We start from the raw sequence: 17100 nt of genomic DNA on the forward strand, positions 1-17100 counted from the left end.
TGCCTGAGGGTCCCTTGACCTGGCGCAATACCTGTCCCGTTTTTTGTTCAGACGGGACGCCATCATGTCCACCTTTGGTATTTCCCAACGGTTTACAATCATGTGGAAAAAACTTCTCAATGAAGTTTCCACTCTCCCGGGTGGAGGTCGTGCTGAGGAAGTCTGCTTCCCAGTTTCCATTCCCGGGATGAAAAACTGCTGACAGTGTTATCACATGATTTTCCGCCCAGCGAAAAGTCCTTGCAGTTTCTGCCATTGCCCTCCTGCTTCTTGTGTCGCCCTGTCTGTTTACGTGGGCGACTGCCGTGATGTTTTTCCCACTGGATCAATACCGGCTGACCTTGAAGCAGAGGTCTTGCTAAGCTTAGAGCATTATAAATTTACCCTTAGCTCCAGTATATTTATGTGGAGAAAAGTCTCCATACTTGATCACACTCCCTGGAAATTTTTCCCTTGTGTGACTGCTCCCCAGCCTCTCAGGCTGGGCTCCGTGGTTACCAGCATCCAATCCTGAATGCCGAATCTGCGGCCCTCTAGAAGATGAGCACTCTATAACCACCACAGGAGAGACACCCTTGTCCTTGGATATTGGGTTATCCGCTGATGCATCTGAAGATGCGATCCGGACCATTTGTCCAGCAGATCCCACTGAAAAGTTCTTACGTGAAATCTGCCGAATGGAATTGCTTCGTAGGAAGCCACCATTTTTACCAGGACCCTTGTGCAATGATGCACTGTTTTTAGGAGGTTCCTGACTTGCTCGGATAACTCCCTGGCTTTCTCTTCCGGGAGAAACACCTTTTTCTGGACTGTGTCCAGAATCATCCCTAGGCACAGCAGACGTGTCGTCGGGATCAGCTGCGATTTTGGAATATTTAGAATCCACCCGTGCTGATTGTAGCAGTATCCGAGATAGTGCTACTCCGACCTCCAACTGTTCCCTGGACTATGCCCCTATCAGGAGATCGTCCAAGTAAGGGATAATTAAGACGCCTTTTCTTCGAAGAAGAATCATCAATTCGGCCATTACCTTGGTAAAGACCCCGGGGTGCCGTGGACAATCCAAACGGCAGCGTCTGAAACTGATAGTGACAGTTCTGCACCACGAACCTGAGGTACCCTTAGTGAGAAGGGCAAATTTGGGACATAGAGGTAAGCATCCCTGATGTCCCGGGACACTATATAGTCCCCTTCTTCCTGGTTCGTTATCACTGCTCTGAGTGACTTCATCTTAATTTGAACCTTTGTAAGTGTTCAAAAAAAAAATTTTTTTTTTTTTTTTTTTTTTAGAATAAGTCTCACCTAGCCTTCTGGCTTCAGTACCACAATATAGTGTGGAATAATACCCCTTTTCTGTAGTAGGAGGGGTAATTTAATTGTCACCTGCTGGGAACACAGCTTGTGAATTTTTTCCCATACTACCTCCTTGTCGGAGGGAGACTTGGTAAAGCAGACTTCAGGAGCCTGCGAAGGGGAAACGTCTCGACATTCCCATCTGTACCCCCGGGATACTACTTGTAGGATCCAGGGGTCCTGTACGGTCTCAGCGCCATGCTGAGAACTTGTCAGACGCGGTGGAACGCTTCTGTTCCTGGGAATAGGCTGCCTGTTGCAGTCTTCTTCCTTTTCCTCTATCCCTGGGCAGATATGATCTTATAGGGACAAGAGGACTGAGGCTGAAAAGACGGTGTCTTTTTCTGCAGAGATGTGACTTAGGGTAAAAAACGGTGGATTTTCCAGCAGTTGCCGTGACCACCAGGTCCGATGGACCGACCCCAAACAAGTCCTCTTCCTTTATACGGCCATACTGTGCCGTTTGGAATCTGCATCACCTGACCACTGTCGTGTCCATAACATCTTCTGGCAGTTATGGACATCGCGTTTATTCATGATGCCAGAGTGCAAATATCCCTCTGTGCATCTCGCATATATAGAAATGCTCTATAGTCAATAAAATACTGTCCCTGTCAAGGGTATCAATATTTTTAGTCAGGGAATCCGACCAAGCCACCCCAGCTCTGCACATCCAGGCTGAGGCGATCGCTGGCCGCAGTATAACACCAGTATGTGTGTATATACTTTTTATTATATTTTCCAGCCTTGTCAGCTGGTCCTTGAGGACGGCCCTATCTATAGACGGTACCGCCACTTGTTTTGATAAGCGTGTGAGCGCCTTATCCACCTTAAGGGGTGTTTCCCAACGCGCCCTAACTTCTGGCGGGAAAGGGTATACCGCCCATAATTTTCTATCGGGGGGAACCCACGCATCATCACACACTTTATTTAATTTATCTGATTCAGGAAAAACTATGGTCGTTTTTTCACATCCCACATAATACCCTCTTTTGTGGTACTTGTAGTATCAGAAATACGTAACACCTCCTTCATTGCCTTTAACGTGTGGCCCTAATAAGGAATACGTTTGTTTATTCACCGTCGACACTGGATTCAGTGTCCCTGTCTGTGTCTGTGTCGACCGACTAAAGTAAACGGGCGTTTTAAAACCCTTGACGGTGTTTTTGAGACGTCTGGACCGTACTAATTGTTTGTCGGCCGTCTCATGTCGTCAACCGACCTTGCAGCGTGTTGACATTATCACGTAATTTCCTAAATAAGCCATCCATTCCGGTGTCGACTCCCTAGAGAGTGACATCACCATTACAGGCAATTGCTCCGCCTCCTCACCAACATCGTCCTCCTACCTGTCGACACACACGTACCGACACACAGCACACACACAGGGAATGCTCTGATAGAGGACAGGACCCACTAGCCCTTTGGAGAGACAGAGGGAGAGTTTGCCAGCACACACCAAAAACGCTATAATTATATAGGGACAACCTTATATAAGTGTTTTCCCTTATAGCATCTTAATATATATATAAGCATATCGCCAAATTAGTGCCCCCCCTCTCTGTTTTAACCCTGTTTCTGTAGTGCAGTGCAGGGGAGAGCCTGGGAGCCTTCCCTCCAGCCTTTCTGTGAGGGAAAATGGCGCTGTGTGCTGAGGAGATAGGCCCCGCCCCTTTTTCGGCGGCCTCGTCTCCCGCTCTTAACGGATTCTGGCAGGGGTTAAATATCTCCATATAGCCTCCGGAGGCTATATGTGAGGTATTTTTAGCCAAAATAGGTATTCATTTGCCTCCCAGGGCGCCCCCCTCCCAGCGCCCTGCACCCTCAGTGACTGCCGTGTGAAGTGTGCTGAGAGGAAAATGGCGCACAGCTGCAGTGCTGTGCGCTACCTTTAGAAGACTGAGGAGTCTTCTGCCGCCGATTCTGGACCTCTTCTTACTTCAGCATCTGCAAGGGGGCCGGCGGCAAGGCTCCGGTGACCATCCAGGCTGTACCTGTGATCGTCCCTCTGGAGCTGATGTCCAGTAGCCAAGAAGCCAATCCATCCTGCACGCAGGTGAGTTCACTTCTTCTCCCCTAAGTCCCTCGTTGCAGTGATCCTGTTGCCAGCAGGACTCACTGTAAAATAAAAAACCTAAGCTAAACTTTCCTAAGCAGCTCTTTAGGAGAGCCACCTAGATTGCACCCTTCTCGGCCGGGCACAAAATAGGGATTTTTGTTTACTTACCGTAAAATCTCTTTCTCTGATTCCATCTGGGGGACGCTGCGCAGTTACTTGTGGGTTAGAGGTGTGTGGTTGTGGAGTTTGGCACAGAACTATTAAAAACTGACCCCTCCCCCCTCTAACCCCTCCCATCTCCTTCCTGCCCAGCCAGCACCTCAGTTAACGTTTAGCCAAGCCAAAGGAGATAGACCGAAAAAATTTTACTGGTTAAACCAGACAACCATATGGGAGGGATCGCAGCGTCCCCCAGATGGAATCAGAGAAAGAGATTTTACGGTAAGTAAACAAAAATCCCTATTTCTCTTTCATCCATCTGGGGGACGCTGCGCAGTTACTTGTGGGATTTCCCAAAGCAAGCTAATGAGAGGAGGGAGAAGTGGACGGCATAGCCGTCCGTAAAATTTGACGCCCAACAGAGGCAGTCTCCAAATTGAAAATATGAAAAACGGTAAACCCTTTTTGAAACGTATGCACAGGCGACCAAGTCGCCGGCCTACATAGCTGCTCAATAGATGCACTCCCGCGAGCAGCCCAAGAAGCTCCAACTCGAATGAGCTGGAATCGATTCAGAAACTGAAATATCAGAAAACTGTTTTTATGGCGAAATCACCCAACGAGCCACTGTGTTCTTGGAAGCCGGCCAATCTCGTTTGGGCGCATCAATTAAAAACTAACAATGCAGCCGTACGACAGACAGGATCCGGACAAGATAAATAAATCCGTAAGGCCCTAAGCATATCTAAGAGAGCCAAATGGGAATCCTCCCCGGAAGGAGAAGGAGTAAACGCTGGAAGGACAATGTCCTAATTTAGATGAAACGCTGACACAACTTTCGTAAGGAAGGAAGGTTTTTGTTCGCAGAACCACCCGGCTATCATGAAACCTCAACAAGGGTGGTCTGCAAGAAAGAGCTGTCAATGCAGATACTCGTCCTGCGGAGGCAATTGTCAATAGGAAGACAACTTTTGAACGTTAGATACCGCAATTTTACAGATTCCAAAGGTTCAAGTGGAGAATACTGAAGAGCCGTAAGTTACAGTCCCAGGGAGGGACCAGAGGAACAAAAGGTGGCTGAATCCGAAGAACTCCCTGAAGGAACGTCTGAACTTCTGGAAAGATAGCCAGTCTCTTTTGAAAGAAAGAACCGATAAGTCAGAAACTTGACCCTTCAGTGAAGAAGTCTCAGACCCTTATTGAGACCCTCCTGAAGGAAGTATAACCGACGAGGAATATGAAACAAATCCGGTGTTAAACCACGCTTTTCACACCAATCAATGTAAATACGCCACACTCTGTGGTAACTCTAGAAGTCACCGGTTTTCTAGCCTGAATCATCGTTTACACAACAAGACGAGAAAAAAACCCTTTTCCCTTAAAATGTTGGGTTCAAGAACCAAACCGTCAAAGCCAGCCGACCCAACCTGGGTGGTGACCTGGTCCTTGAATCAGAAGATCCGGACTCAGAGGGAGTCGGAATGGTTCCTCAACGACCATATTGTGACGAAGAATGTACCACTGTCAGCGTGGCCAAGCTGAGGCCACCCAAATGATTGGGAGACCTTCTTTCTGAATGCGTTTAAGCAGACGTGGAATCAGTGGAAATGGTGGAAACACATATCCCAGTTGAAAGTGCCACGGTGCTGTCAGTGCATCGATTAGAATTGCTTGAGGGTCCTGAGTACGCGACCCGTAGAGAGGAAGATTATTATTGAGGCGAAACGCCATCAGATCTACATCGGGCAACCCCCACCGGGCTACTAGAGTCAGAAACACCTCCTGGTGAAACTCCCACTCTCCCGGATGCATCGTGTGACGGATTAAGAAATCCGCTTCCCAGTTCTCGATTCCTGGAATATGAATCGCGAATATGGCCAGGAACCAATGTTCCGTCCATGTGAGAGTCTGAGCGACTTCTTTCATTGCGGATCAGCTTCGAGTACCTCCTTCCTTGTTTATGTAAGCAACTGCCATGGCGCTGTCGGACTGAATCCGCACTGGATGACCGTGAACCATGGTTTGAATCCGAAGTAGTGTATACCGGATTGTCCTTAACTCCAAGATGCTGATCTGCAACTTTAACTCTTGACTGGTCCAGAGTCCCTGAAAGTGATGAGTCTGAAACACCGCCACCCAACCTCTGAGGCCGGTGTTTGTGGTGACCATCACCCAAGACCAAATTGTGAACGGAACTACTTTGGTCAAATTGGATCTGTGAAACCCCCAGCGAAGCGACTGATGAGTCTGTACAGACATGCGGACCAACAGTAATTCGAGATGAGGCCCTGTCCGAGTCAAACAGTTGAGAATCTGAGCCTGAAAGGGTCGAGTATGAAACGTGGCATATGGAACTGCCTTGAAGGTTGCCACCATCTTGTCTCACTTGCATGCATCAGAGAACCGAAACCACCGGTAAATGTAGCCGTGTTCGAATTCTGTACTGTATGTCCTGAATCTTGTCCTGAGGAAGAACCACTTTTCTGGTTGTTGGTGTCGAATAAAAGTCCCAGAAACATAATTTTCCGGGAAGGAAGCAAAGACGACTTCAGACAATATATTATTCATCCGAATGACCGCAGAGACTCCATAGCGAGATGCAAGTTCTGATGACGAATCAACCCTGCCTTGATCAACAGATTTCCCAAATACAGAATAATGCTGATTCCCTGCCTGAAACTGAAAATGTCAAGGCCGACAGCGAATCTCAGAAGAAATTGATGACCCGTCCAAATAGAAACAAGCAGATAGGCGTCTTATGTCCAATTAGGCCAAATATCCCCCTGTTTCCTTGGCGACAATCATCGAGAGGATGGATTCCATTTTGAACTTTTGTGTTGAAATGAACCTTCCAGTTTGTCCACGAGTAAAATCCCCGAGCTCTCTGCCGAGCGGGACCTAGAAGAATTACTTCATTTCGTAAGAAAAATGTCTGTTGCATGATGAAGAGCTCGACGTCTGAAGGGACCATTTGAAAGATGAGTGATGAACACCCGATATGGGACTGGTTCCTCGTGATCTAACAAATATTCTCTGGATATGACCTCTGTCACCCACCGATCTGGTCTCGACCGGAACTACCCTTCTTTGAACTGTAGTAACCGAGTCTCAACCGTCACTGACCCCTCCGGGGATCGTGAACCATCATGCAGTAGGTTTGTTGGCAGGTTGACGTCTACCTCTGAATGCCTCCCTTCGTGGGTATCCCCTGTATATGAAAGGACCGAAACCTTGTACAATTCGGTTTCGGAGGAGCAACTGGAAGAAAGGGGTTCCTTCTGTAGAATGTGAGATAATCTTCTTTGATTCCGACCTAAAGAGAACTCACCTTCAAAGGGTACCGCCGACAAGGTCTGTTTGGAGTCAAAATCGGCATTCCAAACCCGAGACCAAAGAGACCGGCTTGTTGTCACGGTCAAGGCAGAAATACGGGATTGTAGCGCAGCAGGATCAACCAAGGCCTCACCCACATAAGTAAGAGCCTTCTGAAATCTGTTCTGCTAATTGAATGGCTTCCGATGGATCGTCAGACTGCCTTCCAGAGATGACCTGTGCTAGTCAGTCATCCGCGGCCTTGAGGACCCAAGCGCCAGCTAAAAGTGGGTGAAGAGAAACACCTGATAAAGAAAACATATTTAGGCATTGCTTCAATCTTCCTATCTGTAGGATCTTTCAACGTCACAGACTGTACAGAAGGAATAACCGTAGTTCCTGCTAAATTTGAAATGGGAACGTCTACCTTTTGGCCTGTTTCCCAAAATCTCATATCCTCCCTCTGTAAAAGGATATAGAAATTTTTATGTCCTAGGGGCTTGGAAACGAGAATCCGGCTTAAGTCAGGCTCCTTTAAAATATCCCTGTTATTAAGATGACGGATGGAGTCTATCAGCAATCTAACAGCTGCGCTAGTAGAAAAGTCATCTTCCCAGACCGAAATCTCGCCCCACTCTGGGTCTACTTCCCCATTTCATAAAAACTACACCTGAACATTGTTCTAGGTGTATGCAGACAGCACATGTGCTGTGTCAATCAGAACCTCCAATGGGAATTACTCCAACTCCTCTCCCAGAAAGTTATAGCGGGCAACGGCTATGGCCGTTTTGTAGCAGAAGAACTGCCGGCAGAGTTTCCAAACTTGTTTTGGGATTGAAGTAAATCAGCAAGACATCTGCCCATATTTTGAGCCCACACCAGATGTGTCTGGCCCAAGCAGACATAGACTGATCCGCGGAACCTCCCTGTTGGATCACCACAGATGCACCAGAGCATGAAGCACAGAGGGTATCAGCATCCGCTTTACCCATAGCTAGCCTTGACCCACATTGTAAGCAGGAAAATAACCACCGAGGATGTCTTTCCTCTTTGTAGATCCGTCTGATGTATTGACATAATTAAACTTTATTTTATTTATTTTTTATTTTTTATTATTATTATTTATTTATTTTTAAACAAATGCACTACAAACGAACTATAAGCTCAGTAGAGTAATGAACAGTACTGTGTAATTTATATTGAAAAAAGTTTTTACTGTGCAAAAATTAAATCTGTTAACTCTCATTAAAAGTGTAGAATAACACTATGCCCCCAAAGTATACTTGCTGTTAGGTGACCTTCAACTGTGTGTGCTGCACAGCGCCTCTCGTACTGTCTCCGTAGAAGATGGCGCCCGGTGCTTTGCAGACGCTGGCCGGGAGGGCGCGCGAGGCAGTGCAGGGCGGGAATCTGTCCTTTTGAAGTAAGTAAGCGCCGCGTCCCCCTGCTATAGCCGGAAGCCTGCGTCTCCTGCTCACTGCTACATCCAGCGGCTCTGTTCGTCCAGCGGCTCTGATCGGGCAGTGGCTCCCGCACACCGCTATATACAGCGGCTGTGTTCGAGTAGCGGCTCCCGCGCACCGCTACATACAGCGGCTCTGTGCGGGCAGTCTCTAGCGATCCCCCGGGGAGTGACTCACCACTCTCTTCCCCTTTATCTCTTCAGTCAAAAAAAACAAAAAAACAGTGGAATAAATAAATCCCTGTTACTGCGCTCCACTGCTCCCCTCCGGAGAGAGAGCGGAGGGGGAGGGGGGGGGGGGGGGGGGTGGGAGGCACACAAGTATAAATATAAATATGAAAGACATATATATATATATATATATACATATATAGGAAGGATAGACCAATACTGTCAGAGACAGATTGTGTCTATCCTGTACCTCCTCACTGCCGACTTCTTAGGAACAGGAATCCAGCCCCAGTGACCGAAGTGTGGTGGCCTCCAGCGGCAGAATAGAGTGGGAACTCTAGCTAACCCCACTCTAGTAGCACCTGTCACCTGTATACAGGGACTAGGCACTCCAAGTAATAAAATAATAAAATACCTAACTAAAATCTTCAGAGAGAAAAATCTGTGTCTGTACTCCACAGGCACAAAACTAAAACTGAGGTGCTGGCTGGGCAGGAAGGAGATGGGAGGGGTTAGAGGGGGGAGGGGTCAGTTTTTAATAGTTCTGTGCCAAACTCCACAACCACACACCTCTAACCCACAAGTAACTGCGCAGCGTCCCCCAGATGGATGAAAGAGAAATCTAACTGGCTTGGAGGAGGGTCATAGGGGGAGGAGCCAGTGCACACCACCTGATCCTAAAGCTTTACTTTTTGTGCCCTGTCTCCTGCGGAGCCGCTATTCCCCATGGTCCTTTCAGGAACCCCAGCATCCACTAGGACGATAGAGAAATATGATTAATAATGTTGTGACTGCAGTAATGCCTAGCATAACATGAGTTTAGATACAGGCTTGGTTTAAAAACAGTTACTTATGAGAGAACAATAGTTTAATTAGTGTTGTAACCAAAGTTGTGACAAGCCCCAGGTTACCATATGGCTCATGTTACACTATTATCTTCGCTAATTCAGGAGTTGGCATAAACTCTTAAAGCCAAAGCTCACACAATACAAATAATCCATTTAATTGCTGCTGAAACACTCTATCCCAGCATAAATGTGGCTCCAGAACCCTGACCGCTTTATAACAGATGTAGAAACTAACAGAGGGTGTAAAGTATCTAATCGATGATCTACTGTCGCTCAAACATAGGGGACTTTCACACCAATGGGTACTAGGTGGGAATAATCTCCTACAGATCTGGGAAACTGGCATAATTCAGTGTTGAGGGGGGTAATTCAGAGTTGATTGCAGCAGCAAATTTGTTAGCAGTTGGGCAAAACCATGTGCACTGCAGGGGGGGCAGATATAACATGTGCAGAGAGAGTTAGATTTGGGTGGGTTATATTGTTTCTGTGCAGGGTAAATACTGGCTGCTTTATTTTTACACTGCAATTTAGATTTCAGTTTGAACACACCCCACCCAAATCTAACTCTCTCTGCACATGTTATATCTGCCCCCCCTGCAGTGCACATGGTTTTGCCCAACTGCTAACAAATTTGCTGCTGCGATCAACTCTGAATTACCCCCTTGGTACTAGTACAATTAGCTCTTAGCACTATGGACAGCACTGTAGCTACCATAATGATGACACTCAGCAGTGAGTGAATGGGGGCAAGAGAGAAATAACATAGGGGGTAATTCCAAGTTGATCGCAGCAGGAATTTTGTTAGCAATTGGGCAAAACCATGTGCACTGCAGGGGAGGCAGATATAACATGTGCAGAGAGAGATAGATTTGGGTGTGGTGAGTTCAATCTGCAATCTAAATTGCAGTGTAAAAATAAAGCAGCCAGTATTTACCCTGCACAGAAACAAAATAACCCACCCAAATCTTACTCTCTCTGCACATGTTATATCTGCCCCCCCCCCCCCCCCCTGCACTGCACATGGTTTTGCCCAACTGCTAAAAAATGTCCTGCTGCGATCAACTTGGAATTACCCCCATAGTGGCAATGTGACCCACATTAATTGCTGTTCTATGTGTTGGGTCAGATCCAGTTGCAAGTTTACCCAATCAAAGACAAAAATCAGGGGGTTCTAGGCAATACAACACTATCATTTTGGATGCACATAGATTCATTTAGAACATATGTATTCAACAGCAGCCAAAGGCAGCAAAACCTGTGTATACGTCCTGCTAGTAACAATAAGGATAATTGGAAGAGCAAACATACACAGAACATACTGTGCTCTGTATCAGAACTATCAGCGGGAACAGACTAATGTGCGGATTGCTAGATCACCATTGTATGACTCACTGAAACTGTATCTCTGATGTAAACCCCTCTGGAGACCAGCTGGGAACTCTGTCAATATGCTTCCATGCACATCAAATGACTAAAACCATTTAGCAGATAGAACGCTATACTATTTAGTTATTATTTCGACTAAATAAATTCTCATTGAATTGTAAAAGCTGAATGGTAAGCTGCAGGTGGATATCATTATATAGCACCAATACTCCATATGACACATTAGCAATGCAGGAGAAGGCAGGCTACATTCACAGTCACAATGTGGACTTACAAAATAGAATTGTGCAGTAACAGATGTCATGTGTAAGTATATACAGATGTATACTTTAATACTGCGGCTTCAGTCGTGCCAAACAGGTGCACCAGGTCCTGGCGGCTCAGCCGCGCTGAGCGTCTTTTTCACTCAAAACGTGCGTCTTACTTGCACAAATAAAACAACAAAACTGCATTGCCAGTATACACAGAGCACTGGGGTATACGTCATTTGTACATCTATGTGCGACGGAGTCTGATTCTATATAAAAGGGCTCCGATGCGAGCAGCTGCAGCTTTTCCTTGCGCAAGGTTCCATTGTGGTTCATCGGAGACTTTTTACATGTGTGTAAAACCAATCCCTGTGCGGTTAAAGTCGCAGCCTAGCGTCTCTGGTACACTGTGAGCCATTTTTTGCTGCGGCTACAATGCAACTAAGATGCAAAATTGAAAGATAAATACGGTACGCTACTCTTCTTGGAGCGTCTCAGTCACGTAGGGCGTCTAGCGACATATGGTGTAAAGACGCTCAGTGCATGAGGAATCATCTGTACATGCTAAAAAATATCGTACAACCATTAACTTCATAAAGACCGCTCAGGCCCACCTAATATTCCCAGTGACTTTCTGTTATACAGATGCCCCGTTCATGTGGAACTCTAGCTGTAGTTTTTCATATGTACAGTACTAGGCACAAATATTTTCTCACTTGGCCTGCTGAAGCATTACTGTACATTACTATATGACTTTTGAAGAGAAAATGTCTATATCTGTACCATAGGAGTTAGGCGTTATGCTAGGTACACACTATCTAACAGGACAGAGTTATGCTAGGTACACACTATCTAATAGGACAGAGTTATGCTAGGTACACACTATCTAATAGGACAGAGTTATGCTAGGTACACACTATCTAATAGGACAGAGTTATGCTAGGTACACACTATCTAATAAGACTGAACTGCAGATTGTTCCTACAATCTCAGAGTGTGTACACAGCACTCAGGGATGACTATCGTTACAAAATCAGTCAGAACTGCTAATTTGCTAAAAACTGTGAGCCAATATCGTCAAGTCAGCCGCATCGTTACTGAAGTCTTTTAGGTTCGTATCTAGCTTTAGTTCGTCAATCCTCTACAGTAGATTTTTCAGGCTTGAATTCACAGATCAGAACATTCTGATCAACCTAAGCTTACAAGGTTATTGGAGAAAGGTAATAGGTTTCAAGTTTGTAAATCTATTACATTTCCCCCTATACCTGCAATGACAGGCAGAATGCACAGAGCCAGCAGAATGTGCCAGTTTCACAAAATTATATTATTGGTTCCATAAAAAGCACTCCTGTCACTTACACACCCTGGAGGCATCCAGAGGATCAAATCTTAGCACGCGATAAAGTGAAGAGAGATAAAATACCAACCAGTCAGCTTCTGTCATTTTTGAAGCACAGCCTGTAACATGACAGTTAGAAGCGGATTTGCTGGTACATCATCTCTCTCAACTTTATCACACTCCGAGGTTTGATAGATCTCCCCCACAGTGAGACATGTTTAGATACATCACGCCTCATCAATGTAAGTAGTCTCTAGTGAACGGATTGTTGTGGTTCAGTCAACAAAATGGCTCTCTCTACTGTGTTTAGGGGCCACGTTCCTCTAAAAGGGCCGTTACCCTAACACATTTCAATGTTACACTTGACATCTTATTTGGTTACAATTAATTTATGGTCAAAAAGTTAGCATTTGAAATACTGTATACCATTTTGTTATGCAGGTTTCAATTATGTACACATATATATATATATATATATATATATATATATATATGTGTATTTATTTTTTTAAATATACATAATCTTGTTTCACACTTATATTATATATTATATTATATAATAGTATATAGCGTGCCTTTAATATCTCCATAAGACAAAGCAAGAACAGGGAATGCTGGAGGTTACAGGCAGAAATGGAACAGTCTGTAAGCAAGCATCTTATTATTTGTTGCACTGCATGCTGGGAATGAGTCATGGCTGCTGGGGGATGGTGCATAACAGCATAGAACTGAGTAACCTACTTTCGCCCGGACCCTGTGGCAGCACAGCGTAGGTATCAAAGAAATAAACTGCCTGAATATTCTGGATATCTGAAGAAATATGGCATTGCAAGGTAGGAGAGGGAAATCGTGTTTGAGGTGGAGTGAAATATTTGCAATTTAATAAACAAAAGCAGCACAATACGTGTTTATACAAATAAGTTTAGATGTCAGGACAGGGTTTCGTTACAGAGTAGATTGGAAAGATATAAAGTGACGTAAACAGGAAAATTAATACAAAACAGAAAATTAGAATAAAAGGATAACATATAAAAGATATTGTGTAATTTATTGGTGTTTTAGGGAAAGATGAGGGAGGAAGAGCAAAGCGGAGAGAAAGAGAGAGAAGAGAAAAATTTGTTGAATAAGTTAGAGAATAGTAGAAATGAAAATCCAGTTAGTTGCATGTAGCTCATAAAAACAAACACAGTGAAGTCAGATAAAAATATAAAACAACTATGCCACAGTATAAGCTATATAACATAATGGCAGCCTAAAGATCATATAGATGTACACAGAGTTGTTGTTTCCGTTATACCAAATTTTAGCAACCATATTGATACACGCCAATTCTCATCCAAGTATTTACAAACAAAAGAACGTTCATGAATAGTGTTATGTATCAGCTTTTCTTTCATTTCCTTAAAGGACATTCATAACAACAGAGCTTCAATTCACTATGCTTGTTAGTTAACAATCATTGCTTTAAGTAGCTGATTTCTCATTTATACATTCAATCCTTCAGTTACGCCAGCAGAATAAGTCAGTTGTCCCGCTACAGCTAATACGGGGCCTGATTCAGCGAGTTACACAAATCTGATCTTTATTTAAATCTTTGATTTACGCATGGGCAGATCTGATCCTGTGACAACGATCGCAGTGCTCGAAAAAGCGGCAAGATGATTGAAATGCTGCTGGTGTTTGGGGGCAGCCACTGGGGGCGTTCCAAAAAATGGGGTGTGTCAGCAGCCATTTTCTGAGGGCGTGCCAAAGCCAGTGGCTGCATCCTAGGACGCAGCTTCCCTGGCCATGACAATGTGATTTTGCCAGACATACTGTAACCCGAGGGTTACTCAGATGTTCAGTGGTCACGCAGATGTTACAATGCTGCCGCTTTGGACACAGCAACGGGTCACAGAACCTGCAGTGAGCATCGTTATACTTAAGACGCCTCCTTCGGCTTTTACATTATTTTGCACAGCTGCTGCATCCACCTCTCAATCAGCCCCGCTGTGAATGGGGGCACATCCAACCTTGGTTAAGTGATTGCCTGCTTATCAAGAGGACAAGCCTTTTTTCCTTGAGCTGTAGGGGAGCACAGATAGTGGCACTCTCACTGAGACAGGAGGAAAGCGTAAGGGGGGTATACAAATAGCTCCGATCATTTCGGAGCTAATGAATTCGCCCGAGTATTCAAATAGGGCCGTTTTCGTCCATTTTGAAGGCATTTTTGCCAATGCCTTTTCACCTATTTTTGTAAGTGAAAAGGCACTGGTGAAAAATGCTTCAAAATCATAAAAAATGGCCCGCGTTTTCGGCGTTTTCCGCCCCTGACGCATTTTTCACCTAGATGAAAATTCGGCCCTGCTATTGCATAGGGCAAATCCCCATTCGCCCTAAAAATAGCGAAAAGCTCAGTTTTTTGCCTAGGCGAAAATAACGGCGCTAATTTGATACTCCCCAAAGAATGAATCTGTATGGAGGATATTCCTACCAAAAGCAGCCCTTGCTGTGATGTCAGTGTCTACTTTTTATGCCCATAGCAGGGCAGTTCTCCATGTTCCGTTTGTATAAGCTCAGAGAAAATCGGTACCCACACCAGAGAACAGGAACCTGTCCCAGAGGCAGATTGACAAAAATGAAGCACTACTGTACATCCCTATGGCACCCATATTATGGGCCTATGAGTGATGGAAATCCTGTTGCACAGGACAAGCCATCACATGCAAGGAGTGATGCATACATATTAAGGGTTGTTAGGGACCAAGGATGGCATCACAAGCTCCTGACAGACGTGAGAACCAAACAACCTCAGGTTAGAATGAGGGAATAGTATAAAGATAAACTAATTGAAGAACTGGTAGAGACACCCAATGGGAAAGAATTGCCAGCTCACAGACCCGCCAAGTCAATTTGAAGGCTACAGGGAAAATGACCATCAAGATAAGAAAGCACAAGAAAAAAATAAAGAAAAAATCAAAAACTATAAAAACAAGGGCAAAGGCCCTGTGCCTACCGCCTACTCAGAGCACTGGACAAAACAAAGGAATATTAGGGAAATGGGGCCATGAGGAGGAGTAGACGACAGATCTTTTGTTTCCCTACCTCCCAGGGTTCAAACATCATCTGTGTCTCTACCATACTATATTCCATGACAGAGCTAAATGCCTTAGTATCACGTACACTGCTCGACATACTCATCTTGCACTCACCATCTTTCCAGAGCTCTGCAGTGAATTTGTCTGTGCTCTGATGAAGAAGAGTTGCAATATTGTCATTCAAAGGATCCATGTTCTTCATGAGCCATTCATCCGCTTTGTAATCCACCTATCAGTAGCCAAGAACATTTTAACATTCAGTACTCCTCTATTTTACAGTCCATAGCAATGGCATAACAAATTTGTCCCAGGCAATTAAGCCATTCCATCTTCTGTAAAATCATCGTTCTCATGGCTTCATCAGGGACTGATTATTTAGATGGTAATTTAAAGACACCTGAACCTAAATTATAGGTTGTTTTTTGCATCCCCAAAAAAGCAACAATCACATCTATACTTCTATGCATGTGTCTTTATTGTTCCCATTTACAGGTAATTCTGTCTTCTTTACCTTAATTCAAAGTTGCCTGGACTCCTAGGGGTATATTTACTATGACATGGGTTGTCAAAGCCGATGGTCATCGGCAACTATGACCGAGAGTTTTAAAATGACAATGAGATAAATGCTACACAACCCTAGTTTACTATTTATCCCGATTGCCATTTTAAAAGCTATGATTGGTGCAATGGCATCACTAGGGTTGGCCTTGTGTCCACGATACCACACCCCCTGGTGTATGACATTTTAGGGGTGTGACTATGTCCCCGTTCTCACCTCTCCAGGAGCAGCATCCAGCCTCTCCTATGGTGGCATCCAGCCTCATTATATAGATGACGCGAGCACAGGGAGAAATATTAGTGTCACCCCTGTGGATGGTGTCACCAATTGCAGTCTGCGCTGCATCCCCCCCTAGTGACGCCACTGGATCAGTAGCTTTGACAACCCACTCCTTACTAACAACCCATAGCGTAGGCATCGGAATGGGGGGCAAGGGGGCAGCATGCCCCCACCCCCCCTCCAAACATGACCGAGGTGCAGGTGTGGGGAGGGAGAGCGCTTACACCCCCCCCCCCCCCCCCAGATCATCGCGGAGACTGTGACTTCAAAACTCCGGCGCCGCAGGGTACTGCCCCGTGTTCTGTCCAGCCGGCTCTTTACAGAGGCATTACTGGTAGGAGGCGGGGATGTCCCAGCAGGCTCAGCATGGCCACGCCTCCTCCCAGTAGTGCATCTGAGAGTCGGCTAGGACAGGAGGACACGGGGCAGCACGCTGCGGCACCAGAGTTTTGAATCAGATTCTCCGCGGTGATCTGGGGGTAAGTGCTCCCCGCGTGGGGTGGGGAGCGCCAAAATTAATTTTTATATATGCCCCCCCCCCCCCAACAACACCACGTTCTGGCGCCCCTGCCCCCTAGTGTCACTTTGCCTTCCATCTGACGCTTACTCCCTTCATTTACCATCCCTGCTCTACAGAACTGCTAGATTCAATTGCTCCTGCAAACTGTATAACATTCCGCACACTAGTGGGTAAGTTGTGTACTGATGACTACACATGCAAATGTCAATACTGCAAATATCGGTTTACTGTTTGTGTACCACACTACAATTTAAGACGTGCTTTTCTGTTCTGTAGTAATCAATTAGTATGGCCAGAATAAAGTCTAATTCTATTTAGTTAACAAAGA

The 17100-nt window shown here is 45.3% G+C and overlaps 1 protein-coding gene across 1 annotated transcript in view; it reads right to left on the reverse strand.

Moving 5' to 3' along the window:
• The window catches only part of LOC134965221 (myosin-10-like), a 347571-nt gene that overhangs the window by 40525 nt on the left and 289946 nt on the right, over nucleotides 1–17100 (reverse strand). Inside the window, exons 16-17 of the mRNA XM_063941726.1 lie at nucleotides 15529–15643; nucleotides 13079–13147 (exon numbers count right to left, since the gene is read on the reverse strand). Of these exons, the coding sequence (XP_063797796.1) occupies nucleotides 13079–13147; nucleotides 15529–15643 (184 nt within the window). The remainder of the gene's footprint in view (nucleotides 1–13078; nucleotides 13148–15528; nucleotides 15644–17100) is intronic.

The sequence above is a fragment of the Pseudophryne corroboree genome, chromosome 10, assembly GCF_028390025.1.
Source record: "Pseudophryne corroboree isolate aPseCor3 chromosome 10, aPseCor3.hap2, whole genome shotgun sequence".
Taxonomy (NCBI): Eukaryota; Metazoa; Chordata; class Amphibia; order Anura; family Myobatrachidae; genus Pseudophryne; species Pseudophryne corroboree.